The sequence below is a fragment of the Colletes latitarsis genome, chromosome 11 (assembly GCF_051014445.1).
Source record: "Colletes latitarsis isolate SP2378_abdomen chromosome 11, iyColLati1, whole genome shotgun sequence".
NCBI classification, from domain to species: Eukaryota; Metazoa; Arthropoda; class Insecta; order Hymenoptera; family Colletidae; genus Colletes; species Colletes latitarsis.
In genome coordinates, this window is record NC_135144.1 from 27,828,040 (window position 1) to 27,848,869 (window position 20,830).

General features: G+C 37.5%; 4 protein-coding genes across 12 annotated transcripts; 2 read left to right on the forward strand and 2 right to left on the reverse strand.

Moving 5' to 3' along the window:
• The first annotated feature begins 593 nt into the window (after nt 1-593).
• Nucleotides 594-7,301, forward strand: LOC143348579 (uncharacterized protein CG7065-like). 2 transcript variants are annotated; one of them, XM_076779000.1, is made up of 6 exons: nt 594-730; nt 2,067-2,177; nt 2,538-3,259; nt 3,431-3,534; nt 3,618-3,726; nt 3,868-7,300. In XM_076779000.1, the coding sequence occupies exons 2-6, from the start codon at nt 2,106-2,108 to the stop codon at nt 6,587-6,589; spliced, it is 3,729 nt and encodes a 1,242-aa protein (XP_076635115.1). In that variant the 5' UTR covers nt 594-730; nt 2,067-2,105; the 3' UTR covers nt 6,590-7,300. The 2 variants fall into 2 exon arrangements, with proteins under 2 accessions (XP_076635115.1, XP_076635116.1); XM_076779001.1 differs by lacking the exon at nt 594-730 and adding an exon at nt 738-1,360 and having other exon boundaries at nt 3,868-7,301.
• Nucleotides 7,125-10,146, reverse strand: Klp68d (kinesin-like protein 68D). Its single transcript, XM_076779021.1, has one exon. It carries the CDS (start codon nt 10,144-10,146, stop codon nt 7,969-7,971), a length of 2,178 nt encoding a protein of 725 aa, XP_076635136.1. The 3' UTR covers nt 7,125-7,968.
• A 1,612-nt stretch (nt 10,147-11,758) lies between these two features.
• LOC143348593 (PAT complex subunit CCDC47-like) lies at nt 11,759-18,564 on the forward strand. Of its 6 annotated transcripts, XR_013080795.1 has the most exons (6): nt 11,995-12,161; nt 12,548-13,541; nt 13,630-13,801; nt 13,879-14,103; nt 15,022-15,108; nt 15,500-15,865. XR_013080795.1 is itself a non-coding variant. In XM_076779048.1 (5 exons), the coding sequence occupies exons 2-5, from the start codon at nt 12,553-12,555 to the stop codon at nt 18,501-18,503; spliced, it is 1,455 nt and encodes a 484-aa protein (XP_076635163.1). In that variant the 5' UTR covers nt 11,759-11,961; nt 12,548-12,552; the 3' UTR covers nt 18,504-18,564. The 6 variants fall into 6 exon arrangements, 5 of the variants coding, with proteins under 5 accessions (XP_076635163.1, XP_076635159.1, XP_076635161.1 ...); XM_076779048.1 differs by lacking the exons at nt 11,995-12,161; nt 15,022-15,108; nt 15,500-15,865 and adding exons at nt 11,759-11,961; nt 18,435-18,564; XM_076779044.1 differs by lacking the exons at nt 15,022-15,108; nt 15,500-15,865 and adding an exon at nt 18,435-18,564 and having other exon boundaries at nt 11,992-12,161.
• Nucleotides 15,866-18,177, reverse strand: LOC143348596 (PI-PLC X domain-containing protein 2). Of its 3 annotated transcripts, none has more exons than XM_076779053.1 (3): nt 17,694-18,177; nt 17,395-17,610; nt 15,866-17,057 (listed from the first exon to the last, which is right to left on the reverse strand). In XM_076779053.1, the coding sequence occupies exons 2-3, from the start codon at nt 17,525-17,527 to the stop codon at nt 16,195-16,197; spliced, it is 996 nt and encodes a 331-aa protein (XP_076635168.1). In that variant the 5' UTR covers nt 17,528-17,610; nt 17,694-18,177; the 3' UTR covers nt 15,866-16,194. The 3 variants fall into 3 exon arrangements, with proteins under 3 accessions (XP_076635168.1, XP_076635169.1, XP_076635170.1); XM_076779055.1 differs by having other exon boundaries at nt 16,336-16,576; nt 16,693-17,057; nt 17,395-18,177; XM_076779054.1 differs by lacking the exon at nt 17,694-18,177 and having other exon boundaries at nt 17,391-17,525.
• Nucleotides 18,565-20,830: the final 2,266 nt, after the last annotated feature.

Genomic DNA, 20,830 nt, shown 5'->3' on the forward strand with positions numbered 1-20,830 from the left:
AATAATGAACAGTCTCAAGGATAGAGACATTCGTTGTAATTCATAAAAAGTACAGTTTATTTTCCTTCGTACGATTTTTACGGAAGATAAAACCAGGAAATTTACGTAACGTAGAATCAGAGTCACGAAACCATCAATGCCAAGCATAAAAATACTGCACTTCAGATTTTATCTACCATAAATTTCACGTATTTGCATATTTAGTTCGTTGACAGATTACAATGATTATGTGTCTATACACACTCAAAAATTACAATAATATAAATATAAATACCTTGATTAAGCATGTTTCACTTCTATTCATGAATACTAACCTACCCCCAAAGTTTTGGATTCACTTTTAACCTCTTTCATATCATAGAAAACGTTCAAACAAAGTATACTTGTTCTATAGGTATCACAGTATATTGAATAAAATAATAATTCATTAAATGAATGTAAAAAATAAACTTTGAAGGAGTAAAAATAATTACGGGCACATACAGGTGTTTGGACCCAACATGGCGTCCGAAAAATAGGAAAAAGATGAAGTTGGTAAGATTGTTTTCTACCAAGAATTAATTACCGAGCACGACCTCTTTATGGAGGCCAGTCATGCGCAGTTCTATGCTCGTCGAATATTTCTCTTTCGATATGGCCACCGAAAGGTTTTATCGAAAATAGAATTAATAAAATCAAAAGTCTGCACAGAAGAGATTGCTAACCGTGACCGTCGCATTCTGGTAATTTGGTAAGTCAGGCCCACTCTTTTGTATTTGTTTAGTTTTGGACATTACGATTTAGGCATAAGCTGTCCGAAAAACATAAAAAGTATTTATAGGAAGGGGAAGATTAATTTAAACCAAAGGATCGCCATTTGGCCATGATCGTTTGGTTGTTAAACATTAACTACGCGAGTGAATTTGGTATACTGTTTATATTATCCAATGTCTGTCGAATACAGTTAGTCGGATAACCTTTTGGTTGCGCGTATTACAGGTTCTTCCGTGACTTCCACCATGATTTTGTTGTTCTTATGTTATTAGCGGCACAATTTGTTTAAGTAAGCACCGCTTAATAAAAAGACACACATCATTTACATGTCTTATTCATTATCCTGATACGATGAGACTCGCAGCACATTACCCACATTAGCTGTGTCGATTCCAATTATAACATGATTTTGTTTCAACATAAACGGCTATGGTTTTCCTCGTTTGAATATATATATTTATATATATATATATACCTATTGCAAAGTTATTCTAATTCTTAACTTTGCGTGATATTAGTGTCTTTGTATGGTGCACTCTGTTTAATGTTTTGTGGTACTTGTGCATCCTGGAAACATTATTGGATATATGAGGTTTCCTTTCTATCGGTAAGTAGCTGGGGATTGATTGTTATACTCCAGCAAAATTACAAATAATAATACTAGTAATAATAATTATACCATTTAGTTCTTATATTAAAGAACAAAAATCAAGCATCGTTTAATGTCAATCTTAGAATTATAAGTTAATATGTATCTGTAGAATTGCTGAAAACATCTTTTCAGCGATATTTTACAACTAATATTATAGGCACCAAACTATCCTTCTTTAAATGCAAATTTGTGATTATGCTTTAATTTAGTTTAGTATAAAATTAAACTACATATATAGGAACTTCACATTTAGATAATGTTACATGTGTATATATAAATTGTTTAAATATATTAGCTTGTACAACTTTGAACTGGTAAGTATAGTTCATTAAAATTTGTTAGCTTTACTAATAATAACATTTATCACAGAATTTATGGTAAGGAAATTAATGATTGCTGCTATAGGGTTGGCTCATAAATTAATATTATATTTTGGATATTAGTAAATAATCGCAATATGTATTTCTAAAATCAAAATCAGATAAAGTATATTTATTTCTAAAATCATTTTTTAATCAAGAATTTCATTTCATATAGCGTTATCTTTGTGTCGTGTAGATACTTTGTTTTTATATACCATTTGTTAATTTTTATAATGCCTGGCCAACCCTAGTGCTGCATTTTTTCTTTCTTGAACCTTATGACAGTTTTGTATTTTCAGAAACCACGGTGAGGATTTTTACACAGAAGTGGTACAGCCATGCAGAATTTTGACGATCTTGATATAGAAGGTCGTAATCCTACTCATTTATCGGAAGCAGGCAAAGAGAAGGTAATGTACACCACAAATTGTATGCATAAATATTGTACTTGTAACTACTACCTAAAACAGTTTTAGAATATTTATGTTATCTGTATTTTGAACATATATTTATTAAGTCTAGATATACGTGTACGTTGTTTTTATATTATTGTATTAATTGACTGTTGTTTGTGCGATAGAAACAGAATTATGATGTATTCAAATTGATCACAATTTTCAGTATTCTTTATTGGAAACACCTATGCTTTTTGTTTAAAAAATAAATTTAATATTCCAGTAATCAAAATTACTAATACGTTTGTGTGTTCTGTGATAAATTCTTGAAACAACAGTTATTTGTTCATTTTATCAAGTGTTTGCATTTCACAGGAAGAGTTTGATCGAAAGCGTTTAATGAGGAGCAGCGTCACTGCCGAAGATGGCACGCTTAGACCCGTGTATTCGGAAACTGAAGATGGCGATATATGGTGTCATATATGTAACATAGCTCTGTTTGGAGCCCATAAATTACTAAATCATAACATGTGTAATCGTCACAAAATGAAATTAGACGAATGGCCATATCCAGTTTTATTATGGTCCAAACGATCAGATATTGTAAAAACAACTCCACCTGCACAGTCGACCACCATTGGTGATAGTCTAGCACCTGGAGAACCAGTACCACCTGGTATGGAGGACCAAATAACAAGAACAACAACTATTCAAACGAGTCTCGATCGACATAGAAGTTCTCCGCTCGTTGGTCTCGAATATCTACTTGAACTAGTGGATAATGATTCCTGTGAACCCAGTTATACGTGCGTTTTATGTGATAAACGGGGTGATCCTCGTACTGTCATGGCTCATATAACCAGTTATAATCATAGAATAACGTATCTAAACAGACATTTTCCAACTATATCGCGAGCTATTACGGAATTACCGCGTACTCCCAATTATAAACGCGGAGCTAATGAAATATCGGTGTTAGTGGCTAAGAAGATCGAAGAACGATTTGGAAGATTACAACCTCAGTTGGTAGACAAGAATCAATTTGAAAAGAACAAAATGCAGTATATCAAGAGAGTCTATCATGATTATCATTTTAGGTAAGTTGTAATACGGTTATATCTACTTTATGCGTTTGAGCGTCTATGCGAATTGAGTATCTCAGTTCGCGTGTTTTACGAAAGTTCGATGAGCGTGATTTAACAAGACGGTAATGAATTCGTAATTTAATTTGCATTTCCTTAAAATCAATGGCTGTTTCCTACGTGCAGGGAAACGCCAGAGTTAACATTTATGGATGTTTACGATGTGCGATGGGTAACAGACTTTGAAGAAAAGATGGCTGAAATCGCTGGTAACAGTGGTGTAAAGAAAGGTGAGTGTGGAATGAATTATATTTTTAAGATAAGGTGTTTATGCCTTAAGCATTTAATTGTTTAACGATGATCTTGTATTAAGATTGTCAACCTACCGATGAGAAACCAGATGATAAACATAAAAGTGAAGACAAGAAACATGAAAAATCATCACCGAAGAAAACAGAGTCCAAATCAGAGACTACAAAATCGTAAGTTGATATTTCCGTAAAAATTATATCATAGTATTTCGAACCGAATATTTGAATAACTGTGTTTTGAAAGAACAAACTAACGCTCTTCGATAAGTCGCAGAAAATTAAATCGTTAAGTATATGTTTTGTCTTTTTTAGGGGATTCAAGATTCGTATTTTTACAAGGGATAAATTAAATATCCGTAAACCGTTAGACAAAGAGGAAGAGCCCGTGAAAAAATCTCCCAAACGTCCCTCCGACGAAACCAAGTCCCTCTCGTCGCTTTCAAGTATATCGAGTAGTCCGTCGCCGTCGCGTTCAAGGTCGCGGTCGCCGATTCGTAGTCGTAAAACCAATTCGATAGACAAAGGCGGGAAGTATCGCGTCAAACCGCGATACTCGCGGGATCGGACACGATCGCACACGCGTTCGCATTCGCGTTCGCCGGAACCGCTCAGAGAACGAGATAAATGGGACAAATATCGCGAGCAGATCAGACGCGCCGAAGAGACGCTCGATCGCGCGTTAAAGTTTCACGAGAAGAACCCGGAGAAGCATCCGTCTTACCCCGCCGAGTGGAAAAAATTTTGGAACAGGCGTTACAAGGAGTTGCAAGCCGAGGGCAAGGATCCCAGTAAACACGATTTCAAGCCCGAATGGATCGAGTTCTGGAACAAACGAATGCGCGAAATCCATAACGAGCAATTGCAACAACGGAAAGAGGAGATCAGAAAACGATTGGAATTGCCGGAGGATAAGCCGCCGGAGAAATGGATCCCGCCAAACAGGCGCGACAGATCGCCCCCGAAAAGGAGTCGACATCGCGTGGAAAGCGACGACGAGGTCGAGTACGTCGGTACGAAAACCATTAAAACGGAATATTACGATCATCACGATATGAGGGACCGCGATTACGCGTACTCTTCGTACATGCGTGGTAGGGGAGGCATGTATAGAAGCAGTTACTACCCGCGAGGCGTTCCGCGTACAAGATCGATACATTACGCGACACCCTACCCGGTGAAAGAAAAGTCTCCGAGCCCCATACCGGACGAAGTATTAACCGAAGATTTAGAAGTGGTCGGATTATTGAGATTACTCACGGCACTGGAGGGTCAACTGGGCTCCCTCGGGCCGAAGATAGTATCTCTTCTTTCGAAAGCGTTGGCAGCGGAAAAAGCGAAACCAAACTCCGCGGAGGAATTACTGTACGACGAAGAGGTGAGCGTTCTCTTCGAGACGGTGAAGGAGAAACTTAAAGGTCAGCTGTTCGCTGGCATGATAGAGAAAATGGCCATAACGCCGACGAAGTCCGCGATACAGAATATCGCTCAGCTGTTGCACAAAGCAGCGGAGAGCAAAAAGAAAATGGAAGAGGAGAAAAAGAAAAAACGAGAGTTAGAAGCCGCCAAGTCTGCGAGTTATATCCCAAGGACGGTTTACGCGAGGCCGGTAGAGGTTATTGCGCCCGCGATAAAATCCGAACCCGTTAGCGTGCCTGGCGTAGGCACTGTAGATAAGATGGCTATAGCTCAACAAATAGCAGCTGCTTTGGTAGCGCAAGGTAGATCGAACGTTTCCCAAGAAGAGTTGGAAACTCTTATTAACGCTGTTGTTGGGATGGCCGAGGCGTCGAAAAATTCCGATCGGCCAGTAACCACGGCAGATTTCGTTAAAGGGTTGGCAAGGGGTAACAATTCCCTCGCTCAAACTACGACCTCCTCGCCTGCAACGTCAACGATAGATACCGTTGAACGACAAACTTCTAAAATGGAAAGTTTATCGGACACGGACTTGAAGTCGCTTCTACAGAATTTTAAGGACTTGAGCACCCAGGAGCAACACGGTCTCATTAATTTCTTAAAAAAATTGGAAGTGACCGATCCGGTTCGAGTTGAAAAATTGAGAGCCTTCGTTAACTTGGGTACGACGTCGTTGATAGCTTCGACGCCGAAAACGAAGTCTCCGACGCCCGACAAGGTTGAAACGACTATTAAATCGAGCAGAAGTATCTCGCCGTTCTCGGTACGCAAAGTGAATCAGAATCCTATCGAGGAAGAGGATAAATGGAAGCCTAAGATCGATATGTTTGCGAACGACGACGAGGAGGAGCAGCAGACAAAGACCGACAACGACGACAAACAAAAAACAAAGTTGGAATTGTCAGACGACGATGACGATTACACGTTCGAGGACATTTACAAGGCGGCGGACAAAAATGTGATCGAAAATGAAAAAGCGAAGAAAAAGTCGCGAGCGTTTTCGAAATCGGCGTCGAACTCCCCGAGGTCGTGGACGCGATCTCGTTCGCGGTCACGGTCACGTTCTCCGGTGAGATCGAAAGACCTGACGAAAACTAACGATCCGAATGCAATTTTGAACGAGACTAAACGGTTGATTGCTAATATAATGGGGGATCTTCCAAACAAATACGTGCCAAAGTCGCATCTTGGAACTGAAAATATCGAACACAATATATCAAAGCCATTGGATCAAATGTCCAATACGTCAACGACTGCTGTGTCAAACTTTTACAATCAGGGTTATGTTCCAAATACTCAACAACCTTGTTCTCGTCCTCAGGGACCCCCGTTAAGTTACCCGAGCATATCGAATCAACAGTTCCAAAATTATCCGCAACAAGTTTACAGTGGTAATCAGGGTTACATGGACAATGGGTATAATTACCAAGGTTATAGTGGTCTAGCCAATCAAGGTCAGTATAGTGGACCGTCAATGGCGTCGAATCAATACCCGAATCAGCAAAACTATGGTGGATCACCGTACGGTGGACCGCCCGCGGGACACTCGTCGAGTTATTCTCAACAGCAACCGCAACAACAATACGGAAACTATGTGCAACAACAACGTTTTTATTGAAGTGATATCCAGTTTAAAAATCTTTCGTACGAACGTATTGAACTTTTACTGTGACTGTAAACTTATTTACAATTGTTACGGAACTGATTCTTTCTTTGGACTCTGAGTGTCTCTAGGAAGTTTGAATGTTACTAGTTGAAGAATCTTAATTGACATATAGAAACGATCAGGATCTCTAACTGAAATGAATTTAATGTATAAGTACATTTTAATATTTAAACTGTACCAAGTTTTCCATTATGACGTTTGATAAAGAGCATCCTGGTCCCTTTTATAGAAAAAAAAAAATTGAAAATACGCTTATTTCTTTGTCACAGAACTTCCTGACGAATTTCACATTTACATTTATCGCGTCAGATTTTATACGTTTATAATTCGCGTACGTCTCGCTTCATCGTTAGCGAGGTTTAAATTTATTGAAAATATTTCGCTTTATTGAACTGTATCACATGTGCAAGGAGTGAACGTGGATTTATACGATAAAGTGATATTAAATAGTCGATGTCAACGGGAAGAAAGTAAGTAAAAAAGAAAGTTGAAACGAAAAAACGTCTTTACTCTCACTTACAATTTCGTAACAGTAATTTTAGTTAAATTTTATTATTTGATAATACGTTCATCATCTGTATAATTCAGCATTTTCAGATATACGTGATAAATATCAAAGGAGTCAAAAGTAACGATGTTATTTTTACAAGCACTTTTAATGTTTAAAGAAATATATATATATATAAATATAGATATACATATTTATATATAAATATATATAATAGCAAGAATAACTATGTGTAATTTTTCAATAAAAAAAAAAAAGAAAAAAAAGAAAAGTTGTAAAAGTGTATTGGACGAGCAAGGAATAACCTTCATTTGTAAATACTTTTAAGCGTATTAAGTTTTTCATTTTTCAGAGAAACTATAAAACATACCAAGGAACATATTTCTTAGCATCCAATAATAATATTAACAATAGTATTAAATTAAAAGTATGTCTAATTGTATAAAGAAAACATACATAAATGAATCGTTTTATTCTATGTCCCGTGCTTTTTTTATTTTAGCGAATATTAAAGCTACGTACACAAATGCCAGCCTTTAATAACAAGTTTAGAAACCTAAATTTATAGATCGTTTATTCTGTGTGTGTGTGTTATTAATACAATATTGAAATAATTAATATATTAATACGCGGCTGCATAGTGCACATTGACTAGAGAGTTATAAAGATTCAAACTATGTCGCACTTACCGATACACGCGAGTACCATGGTGGCGTATATCACAACGAGTTATATAAATTAAACAAATACAGGCCCAGGCCGTAGTTCGTACAATATTTACAATTCTCTTTACAGACGTAGTGGAACGTATTATTAAAATTTCCTACTTCGGCACGAGTCCTCTCGTCTTTGGGTAAATGGGCGGTGGAATCTGTTGGATTTTACCAACGCTCTTAGGTCGTATCTTCGCGGACTGTAACCGCGGCTTTGATCTGAGCTTTGCGTTCGAAGCGTCCACGTCTATGTCACCCTCGTCGCGCAGAGCTTCCTCGAGGACAGCTTGAATCGTGGGCGCGATAACTGGTCCCTGGTAGTCCAGCGTTGTTCTCGCCGGCATGTCAAGGTCCAAATTTAATATATTTTCACCTGCGTAACGGCAACCTCTTCCCATGGCCAAAGCGATTCGTGCGTATTCGGAAACCGGTCTACGCGAGCCAGGAATCGACGTAGGTCTCTTTATCGAGTCTGTACTGGATGGCTCCGGGTCCTTGACTATCCAACAGTCTTCTTCCTCGTCGAGATGAATCCTCGACAGTATTTTGTTCTTCTCCTCCTCGGGAATGAAATTCTCAATTATAAGATACTTCAACTTCAGCTCCTTCATCAGCTCGTGTTGCGTTTGCTCCAGGTCCCTTCTGTCCCTGTTGAAATCGTTGGTCACGTCCTCGAGTTCTTGCTTGAGGACTTGCAACTTGGTGAAACACTTTCTAAGCTTCCTCGACTTCACGTCCACTTCTTGTTGCAGGTTCGTGTACGTTTCCTTCACGCCCACCATCGTCAGCTCTTCAGCCTCGAGTTTCTGCTGCATCTCCACCTCCCGTTTCTTTCGTTCTGCAATCTCAGCCGCCTTCTGCTCCAACGATCTTTGCTGCTCGTTGGTGTGATCGATGATGTTCTTGCCTCCACAGAGCATCTTGCTCTCCAAATCTTTTATTCTCAACACGAGATTCTCCGTCTCCTGTTTCTCCGCTTTCAACTGTTCCGCTATCAGCTTCTTGTCCGTTTCGATTTTATTATCCTCGCAGCGACTATCCTCTGTTTCGGATTCCGAATCCACAACCTCGCCCTCCTTCTTCCTTTTCGGCTTCTTCTTCCGCCTCTGCACCGTACCTTTCTGCGCCAGCTTCTCTTTCAGTCGACCGATCTCCTCTTGATACTGTCTCAATAGAGCGTCCTTTGGATCCTCGTTTATTCTCGGCTTGTTCTTGATGTTCTTGGCGCGATTCGCGTACCTCAAGGTCGTCAAAGTCTCGTCGTAGTTGTAGCTGGCTGGGCCAATGTTCGCTACCATAATGGTCTTAGAGTTTCCACCCAGAGAGTCCTGCAACAGCCTAGTGAGTTTAGAGTCCCTGTACGGCACGTGAGTGGTCTTTCCATCCACCAAAGCAGAGATCACGTTACCCAGAGCCGACAGGCTCAAGTTGATCTTGCTAGCTTCCTTCAGTCTCTCGCCGGATGCACCGGTTTTACTCTGTCTTTCGCTACCAGCCAGGTCCACCAAGTTCAAACGACCCACTCTTATTCCACCCGTGTCCCCGATAGATCCCATTTCTATGGTGACCAGAAATATCGCGTGCGACCTCGAGCTGTGCTCGTTCATGTTCGTCGCGCCGATCGTTCTGTTCTGGTTGCCCGTGTTCATCAGCTGCTGTATCTCCGAGGCACTTTTGCACACCGACGTGGACAGGTCCTTGACGAACACGCCCGTGTCCGGTTTCTCCTTCAACTCGAACCGCAGAGTCTGATCGGGCTGCAAGAGATCACGAATCTCCTCCTGGTAAATCTCCAGATAACTGGCACGCACCAAGTACTGCATGTTCTCGGATCTGCCTATGTGATTAAAAATATGCTCGAACGACCGTGGAATCACGCCACGTCTCTCGTAATCGTTCTTCGTGCCCTCCATGGTGTACGTTTTCCCGGTGCCGGTTTGCCCGTAGGCGAAAATAGTGCCGTTGAAACCGTCGAGAACGGAGGACACCAGCGGCCTGACCGTCTCCTCGTACAAGTCCAGTTGGCTGGAATTCCAGTCGTAAACCGCGTCGAACGTAAAGACTTTCACATTGTCACTGGATGGATCGTCCCGAGGATGACGAATCTCGACCACTCCCCTCGATGGAAACACGTCTACCACGCGCGTATACCCACGGGTCGTTTCCTTCTCGTCCATCGGTCGACACCGTACCACGACCTGGACGCACTGGGTCATCACCTCCGTCGACGCATTCGACTTCATATTTTTCTTTTTCCAGGTTTTCAGTTGATTGTCCGATTTATCCATGTTGGCAGCCGATTCACCTGTGCAACGAGAGACACACCAACAGTGAGCCAACAGGAAGACCCGACGGGCACAACCGGTTCGCAAAATCAATAATATCCTGCCTACGGAAAAGAAAAAGATTACGAAACAGAAATGACCCTTTAATTTTCTCGTTTCAATTATCCGTCGAACGCCGATATTACTCGTGTTTGTGAATAGTTTAAATAAAAGTGTAAAAATTCTGTCGACGATTCGTCAAATTTCTTGGAACCAACCCCCTATCGTTCGAAAGAAAAAAATAACGATATCGCCCCGATCAATGGTAACTGTAACGAGCGACCAATGGGTTTTTAATCCGCATACCTGTCTGTCGAAAGTAAAATTTGAATTCTCGAAGATTACATTTATCAGCGACAGCGAAGGAAAAAGAAATAGATACGAGTGAAACGTGTATGTTCCTATGCTGTTTTCTTAATTTCCAGTTATTCGAGAAAAAAGAATGAAAGGAATTCTGTAAGAATATAACACGATATTACGGTGAACTTGAATATCTCCGAGCTGGTTTTTTTACTCGAAATGCTTGTCAGTTTCAATCCGCTCTGTCACTTCGCGTAAAAAGAAACGAAAGTTTAATACGGACACCTTAACCAAACACCACACGACACGCTCTAAGTATTGCGACCGGATTTGTTTCTGATAAACACTTACCTTTCCGAGCTTTCGGCCACAAGAAGCTCGCAGAGTGGGAAAAAGCGTTACAATAAACCAACGATTTTTCGTCGTATCCGCACGTTACCCTCCTCCGCAAGGTATTGATCCATTGTTTGCTTTCTAGGATTTGCACTGTCAATACGCGCCCTTTTTTTTATGTACACTTGTTCGATCAATCTTGATTCGAAGGTAACTGCAAGGGCCCACGATAATCACGATTTAACGGTCAATAGAATCACTAAAACAATACGCGACGCATTGTGACGGAATACAGGAACAATCATATCATATTTTGACAGCACAAAGCCATTATGGTCAAGCCTGCGCAATGAAGTCCTCTCACTCGTTTCCATGAACATACTGAATCGATCTCTCGCTTAACCGTCGAGTATTCTATTCAAGACAGTCGCGTGTGATGTCCGTACGTGGAACTACTTAATAGGAAATTTGCTTTATCGACGAATCGTTATTCTCAATTTAATTAATTTCAATAAAACTGCTGCAAATAATTAATTCGTGCGTTGTATCAGACTTCGTCGATTTTACAACCACGAAACTTTGCAATTTTTTTTTTGAAATTTAGATTTAACAAACTTAAAGGATCAAGAACTTACGAAGTTTAATTTTTCTTTCGATTCGAGCTACCTATACTCTATGCAATATCGATGTTTTATTATTGTACTTGTAATTTTGTTTTCGAAAACATATTTTTAAGCAGGCAACTGGATTTTTAGATTATTTTATTTTTTTTTTCATCGTATAAATTTGCGTAATTATATTTACGTTTATGCATTATGATATCAATGTATGGAATAATTTATATTGAATTTAATGTGTCCATTACCGTTTCTCCACGCGTAAAATTGAAATCGTCAGCTGATTGTTACGGAGTTTGCGTAGTAATTATTTTTGGCAGGAAGTACACTAGTATTTTTTAATCAAAATTATTCTTGAAATAAAAATATTAAAATGAACATGTATTCTTATTTCATGATTGTTTCTTAATAAATATGATATTTTTTTAAGCGTACACATTACGCTTAAAACTAAAATCCTATTGATACAGTTTGTACCATTTTAATTGGGAACCTATATTGTGAATGAAGTTGACGGTTTGACCATTTTGTTAAGTAACTTTTGAGCTATATATAATTTTCATTCAATACTATATATTTTCAAAATTAGGAATAAATTAATATCGCAGTTAACCTATAAATTACAAATTTCACTTCTCTGTTGTCTGTAAAAATGCATTTTGACCTAGGAAATGACGTTATGTATCGTGGCTAGTTTCGTAGTGTGCAAGTCACCTTCTCAAACGAGTGGTGCGACCGTATTATTTATTGGAAAGTCTGTTCCGTTTAATTGATAACTGAAATCAATGCCGAAAAACTGGGAGTGTTACATATAAATTCACCGTGAAGTTAGTGTAATACAATAAATTAACGAAAACGGAAATTTTGTAGATGAATTATTGAAATGAAAACTTTCACATATTCGATGTTTTTTAGTGCTGCAAGTTATTGAGAAAATTATTTTTATACAAATATATTTAACAGTCTATCGTTTGAATACTATTTATCGCAAGAAGAAATAACGGAATAAATACTGCAGTCGATACTTTATTTCTAAATGCCTCCGCAACATTGCTTTTTTTATATTTATTTTTACCGTTGTTGTACATTAACCGTTTCTTTCTATTTTGTTTCAGACAAAATGAAATTGTGGTTAGTAATAGCCCATATTGTACTAGTTGCAACAAATATATGGGTCACGGCACATTTTCACGAAGAACTTCCCGAAGATAAAGAGTTTGCTGAATTTGAAGACTTTGAAGAAGAGAAGCCAACTCAGTCGATTAACAATCATGGAGCAGAACATTTTAAGAAATCAAATCTCAATCAAGATTTTGAGGAGGAAGATGTTTTGATTGTTGATAATGATAGTGAATTTGATCACTTTGACGAAGAAGAGTTCGAAGGAGTAGATGCAGCAGGTGCAAATAATGGCCCAAAAAGCGACGAACCGTCTACATTAACAATTACAAAAATACCACTGCATTTGCGTGCAAGATGGGATAGTTTTTACTTAGAGATACTAATGATCATTGGGCTATTAGTGTACTTTATTAACTATGTAGCAGGGCGTTCAAAGAATGCTCGTATAGCAGAAATGTGGCTGGTAGAGCATAAACAGCTATTGCTCGATAACTTTTCTCTTGTCGGCGATACAGGGAAGTTAAACGAAGATATATCTGAAAATGGTTTGGTAAAAGAGAGTCAATCCCATTACAGTTTGTATTGTTCTGGGAGAGTTGGTTGTGATTCCATGTTAATTGAGTTAAAATTAATTAAAAGGCAAGATTTAGTAGCAGTGTTGGCACAACTTGTGCGACCTCAAAATGATCAAGCACTTATACGAATAGAATTAGCAAAAGATGAAACGGATAATTTTGTGCTAGCGGTAGCTACAAAACGGACCGCGATGCATTTAACGCGCGATATGGCTGATATCAGTGTTTATTGTCCAGAAAAGAGACCAGGAGAAAAATTTGGTCTTCCATCAGGATTTTATGTAATGTCTGAAATTGCAGAAGCAGCATCAGCTGTTTTAGATACAAGAGTTTTACAAGCATTTACAAAGTTTGCACCATACATAGATTATGTACATATTAGTGACCAATTTAGTGGTCCCAAGCAACAAGAGTAAGAATCATATTTCAACTAATGATAATTTTTTTATATCGTTATTTCACTGTCATTTTTTTAATACTATATTTTCATTTTGTTTCAGAGACACAACTCAATTAACAATGCCTGATGTAAAAAGAGTTTTACTTGTGGGATTAAATATAAGTATTAAAGGACGTACTACTAACGCCGAGGGTCAAGAAAAATTGAAACTTCTCTTACAACTAACATTTTACTTGTTAGATAAATTACGTCGTTTCAAGCTATCTAAGGAGGTTCGTAATTTTTTCTGAAAATTATATTATTAATTTATCTGCTCTGGTACATCTTCTTATATTATTATCGTATTTAGGGTAAAAGTAAAGCAGATAAAAATAGATTGAGAGTAGAGGAAGCATTCTTAAAAACGACTCATGCCGCTAGAGCCGAAGCAGCTGCGCAGAGGAGAGAAGAACGTCGCAGAGCCGAAAAGGAGCGTATCTTACAGGAAGAGGATCCTGATAAACAAAGGAAATGGGAAGAAAAAGAACAACGAAGACTTACTAAAAAGAGAGCACCTAGAATGAAGCAGCTTAAGGTGAAAGCATTATGACCAGATACAGTTAATTATACAAAACTTGTTGAAACATTTAATGCGTCATGAATTGCGCGATGAAACTGCCCATTTGATTTGAGTAGTGTAGTAAAGCTATATTTCAACCATATTCATATTTCTCTCGGAACCACCACATCAATTTTCGTTCATCTTTCAAAATAAAAATGTATAATTAAGTATAAAATACTTAAAATCCTCTTTTGGATAATTAATTAATTTTATATATAGATTTTTTTTTTATTTACGATATATACTTTCGTCTTCCCGTTAATAATATATTGCTACTCTTAAATATTTATTTTACAATACTATCAGTATAACTTTTTAAATTAATTATGCTGTGTATTGAACATATCCTCTATAATGTAAAATGAATTATTGGTTTCATACAAATTTCAACAATGTTTTATGAAAACAATATATAATTGTTGTTTTTAAACAATATTAACGTTATTTATTACGCAGTTTATTATTTAAATCCATCCATTTATATCGTGATCTTACAATACATTTTTATACTACAAGTGAACAGCATAGTTTTCTATGTGATACTTGTTTTTCATTATAAACCATATTAATTTCATTCATTTTTCATATTTCGTGATATTATTTTTTGTCATTCCTTACTTTTCGATATGATATCCCCCCCCTACGGAACGTTGAAAAATAAAGCATTATTATTACGTATAAGATACTTTCAGGAAATATGAAAATATTAACATATAAATGCAATACTCATATTTATATTTATTTAATCATTTAGTATTTAATATAATATTAAACGTTATTTCAGTGTATGTGGAATGGAGATATATTTGTAAAATTTTGTTTCACCTTGTATATTGATTAAATACTGTTCCGTCCCGGAATCTTATTGTCAATCGAATATTGTATACGCAGAGTCTGAAGCCGCCTTAACGGAGGGATTTAGGAGGACCATCGGCTACACGACCCTCATAAACTCGACGTACCGGTCACTTCATGCTGGTATCCTAAACTTTATAACTTGGACGGGCGTGCATTCCTCGATTGTTCCTACTTTTCTCCCCCGTATTTTCATAAAATCCGCATTCCAATAATTAACCTCACTTTCTTCCTTTTCCTACGAACAAATTAGATCTCCGTCGCAGCCAATCGATCCTTAGATTTAGGTTTCATCAGTTTAATCACGCCCACACTGAGGTAACAAATTTTTGTAAGCAACAAAATACGCAGATCAGTCGATACAGAGCACCTGTACTTGCAATTACAATACACACTAATACACTCTCGAATCGTATCTCATTTTTCACTCAGCTTCCTTAAACTCGTCCTACATACAATCAGATTGAGTGTAAACACCAGTGATTTCCAAACTCGCGTTTCTCTTTGATTCCAGGGTAGCTCCTTTGGGGGTTGAATATTTTGGAAAACATTGGTACATAACACATCAATACACTCAGACACAGCATCGTGTCCAAGTCAACAATCAAAAAACCGACACGACTCAACAAATACTATAGATATTATTCACGAGAGGTCTCCATAAATACTTAATTTGGAAACTCTAATATTAATAGTATTACAGACTAGAAAGTATTTAATGCATGCAAATCTTACATCTTATTTAATGCCATATTCATGTAGATTGAAAACTACAAAAAAGCAATACGTAACATTCTGTGATATTTAACGTTATGGTTATTGTTACCAAAGTTAGGAATTATACAAAGAGGTTAGAATGAAATATAGATTTTTACTCGAGTATGTTTCACAGATTTATTATGCTCTTTATTACAATTATAAAGAGACGTTTCTCTTAGAGCGAAATACTTAATGTGCTTTTGCATTGAAAGTGCGTAATAAAATAATATTTAAAAACTAATTTATCACAATCAGCTTACATCGGACGTTACGAATATTATATAGTTAATTCTCGTACAGCGAGTAATCCGAGAAAAAAACTTGATGTAACCAAGTTTATTGGTAAATTTGTTTAAGAACGTTTATATAAACTTCTTACATTTGCCCCCTGTACGAATACTTTTTATTCTCGCTGTATACGCGATATATGTAATCAGGAACGAAGCTTTTTCATAAGGTATATTGTGAATTGAACAATCTCTTATTAGATTCGATGACTGTCTTACAAAATAAAAAGTTATCGTCCGACACAAAGTCAGCTATAACAATATTCAATCCGCCCCGACCAGGTCGTTTCTCGTTTATCCAAGAAAGGATTACTTTTCTACATACTGGTACTAAATCCCTCTGCAGTGTTCCGCATATGTGCTTCAATACGTAAGAAACGTCTGGAGTTAAAATACACTGCGACACGAAACCAATTTTCAAAGTTCGCGTCTGCAATTCTTTATTCAAGAAGTCAACGAGTTCGTCGACGCGAACAGTGTTCGGCCACGGTGTAAGCCATAGACCGCTTGGCCACAAATTCGAGTAATTTTTTGCGTAAGCGTTTCTGTAAATAACAATCACTTGATACTTTTCTAGATTAAGCCGACGCAGTGTTATATGATCGAAGCTAGAAGCTATTGGGCATAGCCTTTTCTGAAATATACGGAGAATTGTGTCTACCAGATGTCGATGGTCCGTTTCTGAGAACGAATAAAAGTGTTGAAAATCTAAGACTACGATTTCATTACTGTGAGAGGCCAACCATTCTGCCACTTCCTGCAACGGTTGATAGATCGTCGATCCGTACAAGCCGTGCAGGAAATAAATATTCCCATTCGTTGGTTTCGTGGCTACACGTAAGTCTAAATATCGGATCCCACCGTTGAGCTGATCCTTGATAACGTCGTGTTGGGTAATAGACCAATTAAAAATAATGGGTTTTGAGAGGAATGAGCAGTAACGGCCGAGAGCCCTGATGTACTTTGGCTCATCGGGCCCCACGTCATTACGTCGATTTATGGTGTAAGTCATCGTATCGTGGGAACCTGTTACGAGCCAGTGGATATTATACACACGCTATCAAATGCATTTGCACAGTTACAGAACAAAGGATCCATACATCGCAGTACGTTCAGTTTAAACAACAATAATTTTAGGTACATAAACTGGCTATGAAAGGAACGTTGCAAGTTAGGAAACCGAAATAAACTCGAGCAATAGTTAGTTTACGTACGAGTCAATTATTCTTCTCTTGTTAGCAGTATAATAGAGTAAACGATATAGTTTGATCAAATTTAGTTCTATATGATCGAAAGGCTTCAATTTTAATTGCTATTTTCTCTTTGAAACATAATAAGATTGTTAGATCGTGTACGTACATACCGGGTATCGCCAGGTGTATTATGGGTACATCCTTCATAGGTTCCGGAAGTCGAGTCATCCAGTACTCTAGTTCCTCGTTCGAAGCGACTTCCTTTCCTTCCGCTTTTTGCGGAGAAACGTTTTTGTATTCCATGCTTTCGAATATTTAATTTTGGAATCCATGCGCCGAAATCAACGATCGCGCGTGAAGGAACTGCATATGTAAGTGCACGCCACCTACGTCGAATGACTCGTTAACCGATAACCTCCATCCTTTATATCGTTTTTCACGAATTAATATTCCCACGATGATATCATACCAATCACCTTGCACAGTCTTCCGACACGGGAACAACCGTACGGTACAGACTCATAGAACCTAACCTCATGGCCATCGGATTATTCAGCGTCCCTCTTTTTTACAATCCAGAAGTTAACTGCGAGAATGAATCTAATTTGTAAAACGCAATATTACCAACACGCGTAGCGTTTATTTATTCGGTGGATGTTTCGAATATTAGTAGTAGCAAAACCCAAAATCTGGTCTTCTACTGTCGTATCGATAGTTTAGATCGAAAGTTGATTGCACATTGTACGGTCGTATGATTCTAAAATTAAGTATACGTTGTTCAAATTATTTATGTATCACACGATACATCGAAGTAAAATGTTTAAGACACAGGAAAAGACAAACGTTTAGGATAGATAGACATTGGAAAAATGCAATGAAAATAAATCATTAAGAAGTTGAACGTTGGCTTTTATTTTAATTCTTTCACAGCCATTGTTTCTATCTGAGGCACCCTCGACAGTACGTATCAACAATGTCACTTTTGATACGTTTACTGGCGTTTAACCTTTATTTAGTTCGCAAATAATGAGGTATATGCTCGTTGATCGTTATTACTATTCTCATTCACTCCATATCGGTGTATACTAATGCACTTTTGATTATAAACTTAAGTCTGAGGAACTATGGGGAATATATTTACGTGAAGATAAGTGACGTATGGTATCTTCATGCTGTTATCGCTAACCTATCATGATCATTTATATTGTAGGAGTTCCTTGATGAAAAATGGGAGGTTTGCTACACGAGAGAAAGTTTGGAAGGGACAATAGGCGTATGAAGGGCCCCTAAGCTAGCCAACACTGCAACCTAAGGTAAGTGTTAAAAATATCACAAAATTTCGTAAAAATTTTTAGCCGTATTCGTAAAGTTAAGATTATAGAAACAAAAGATTTAAGGTACAAAACTTCTATTTAACAATTAAGGTTTAATAGTGTATATAACTTTGATTATACTTCTTGTGCACCTCTGTTCAACTTTATTTCTCTTTCTCTCAACTACAATTCTCCTGTGCGTAATATTAATGTTTCATACAAATGCAAAATGAATTATTTACAACTATATACAAAAAGACTCAAACTTAAGGTTTTGTAGAAATATAAAGTAAATTATATACAGTGTTGTGTACAAAAGAAATAATGTTAAATATGTGGCGACGCCTTCCGTGCTCGCCAGCAGAGGGCTACGCTTTCTCGCAAACACTCGACCGATCGCCTGTTTCTATGTACACACTCCTTTATCAACCATTGAATGCCCCGGTGTCTAAGGCGTAAATATTAATACAAAATAGACAACATACTATATGAACGATTCATTAGTTGGCATTTTGGATGTTCTTTTCTTCCACTAGCTCTGTAATATTAGGAACAACTGATTGGGACATACTTAGGATAATTATTGATTTCAATTCGTGACTTGATATTTTAGTTCTGTCTGTAGATTTTATTCGTTTCAAAACTGAATATAGTTGCTCGCAGAGATACGTTGAGCCAAACATTGCTATGATCGTTGCAGCGCACTTATACAATCGAGGAAATCTACATTGACTAAAATTATTGTAAAATTCCAGCAAGTTGCGTCTTTGTTCAAATTTTTCTTTTAATATCCTATCGCATTTTAGTAGATACTGTAATGTATTGTAATTACTTCATGAGGAACTGTTAAACTATCCAATTTTGTATATAAGCAATTCTCAAATCTAAATGTTTTGTCTGCCATTGTAGAAGCTCCACCAGTGGCTATAGAGACAAGATTGTCCCATTGTAAATTGTTCTGTTCGACTACTTATTCTATCCAAGAAAAAACATCCTCCCCTGAGGTGTATTCTTTGATAGAAAAAATGTCCAACAGTTCCTCTGTAAGCGATAGATTTTCATCGACGCCGCGAATAAAAATTGAAAGCTGTGGTGAGCCTGGTGTGTCAATATTTTCATCCACAACTAGGGAGTATGCAATAAATCTTCGTATAATACTGCTTAGTTGTTCTATAACATCATTGGCCATTTCATGAATCCGATGTGTAATAATATTAGGTGACAAACCGATACACTCGAATTTGTTCACCTGCTTTGGGCATACTTGCTCTACTGCTGCTAACAAGCAGTGTTTTACAAAATTTTCCTTCTGGAAACAGCGTGAAGATTTAGCTGTTTCCAAGGCAATACGATAACTTGTTCGAATAGCAGCTTCATTGGATGTGATATTATTATCCTCCTATGAACAAAATAATGATTTAGTACAGTGCTTCAGTGTTTCCAACAACCAGTAACACTCTAATAATTAAATTACAATAACTTACTTCTTCAAATATTTCTTGTACTTTGGTCAATTATTCTTTAGCATGGAATGTGTTGTAATGCCTTTGAAGATTGTATTTCTTTAATTGATTTAGGCTTTTTAAACAAACCAAACATTTAGCACTACCCTCATGCTCTGCACACAAATATGCTACTTCCCATATAGGGTTGAAGTACGAAATAGTATTTGGTACTTATCGTTTAGACGTGGAAATATCAGTCATAATTACACTATTACACTCCACTAAATTTGCTTTCTTTCGATTTATAATCGAATTGCGTGGTAAATGCTTAAGTACAGTGACTATAAAAATGTAGCGTGTGGTCGTAGAATTACAGTTATAAAATTGGTTTTCAATTTTATGTGAAGATTTATGTATTTTTTATTCTCTCACAACGCTAACTTCGTCAAATCTTCATGTTCATTCATGTTCCCTTCATTTCCGGTTCGAACTACCGGTTATTTGTCAGACATATTTTTTTCATGTAAAGTGGCAACAGTACAGTGCACCGGTCGAACGAAAACAGGTGTTTTATGACCCAACCAAAAAGTTTATATATATTTCTACCAGATTTTTAAGAACGGGACTTCAACCAGAAATTCATTACGTGATTTCAAAGCACGTTTATAACGCAACACCTTTGTTTGGCACATTTATATTTCGGGGCCTGTTAGATTCGGATACCCACGACATTGACTATGTACGTCGCTGTTTTTGGCCACGCATGCGCCAAAAATGTTTACCTGCTGCAACACTGCATTTCCGTTTAGTCGAAAACCTATGGGCTGACTTGGTTTTTCGTTGGGCAT

Coding starts and splice junctions, on each gene's coding strand:
- LOC143348579 (XM_076779000.1), top strand. CDS start 2,106: ATGCAGAATTTTGACGATCTTGATATAGAAGGTCGTAATCCTACTCAT. Junction 2,178..2,537: donor CGGAAGCAGGCAAAGAGAAG/GTAATGTACACC, acceptor TGCATTTCACAG/GAAGAGTTTGATCGAAAGCG. Junction 3,535..3,617: donor TAACAGTGGTGTAAAGAAAG/GTGAGTGTGGAA, acceptor TCTTGTATTAAG/ATTGTCAACCTACCGATGAG.
- Klp68d (XM_076779021.1), bottom strand. CDS start 10,146: ATGGATAAATCGGACAATCAACTGAAAACCTGGAAAAAGAAAAATATG.
- LOC143348593 (XM_076779044.1), top strand. CDS start 12,104: ATGACGTTATGTATCGTGGCTAGTTTCGTAGTGTGCAAGTCACCTTCT. Junction 12,162..12,547: donor GTCACCTTCTCAAACGAGTG/GTGCGACCGTAT, acceptor ATTTTGTTTCAG/ACAAAATGAAATTGTGGTTA. Junction 14,104..18,434: donor CTAGAATGAAGCAGCTTAAG/GTGAAAGCATTA, acceptor TTTATATTGTAG/GAGTTCCTTGATGAAAAATG.
- LOC143348596 (XM_076779053.1), bottom strand. CDS start 17,527: ATGGAATACAAAAACGTTTCTCCGCAAAAAGCGGAAGGAAAGGAAGTC. Junction 17,058..17,394: donor AATACACCTGGCGATACCCG/GTATGTACGTAC, acceptor GGCTCGTAACAG/GTTCCCACGATACGATGACT.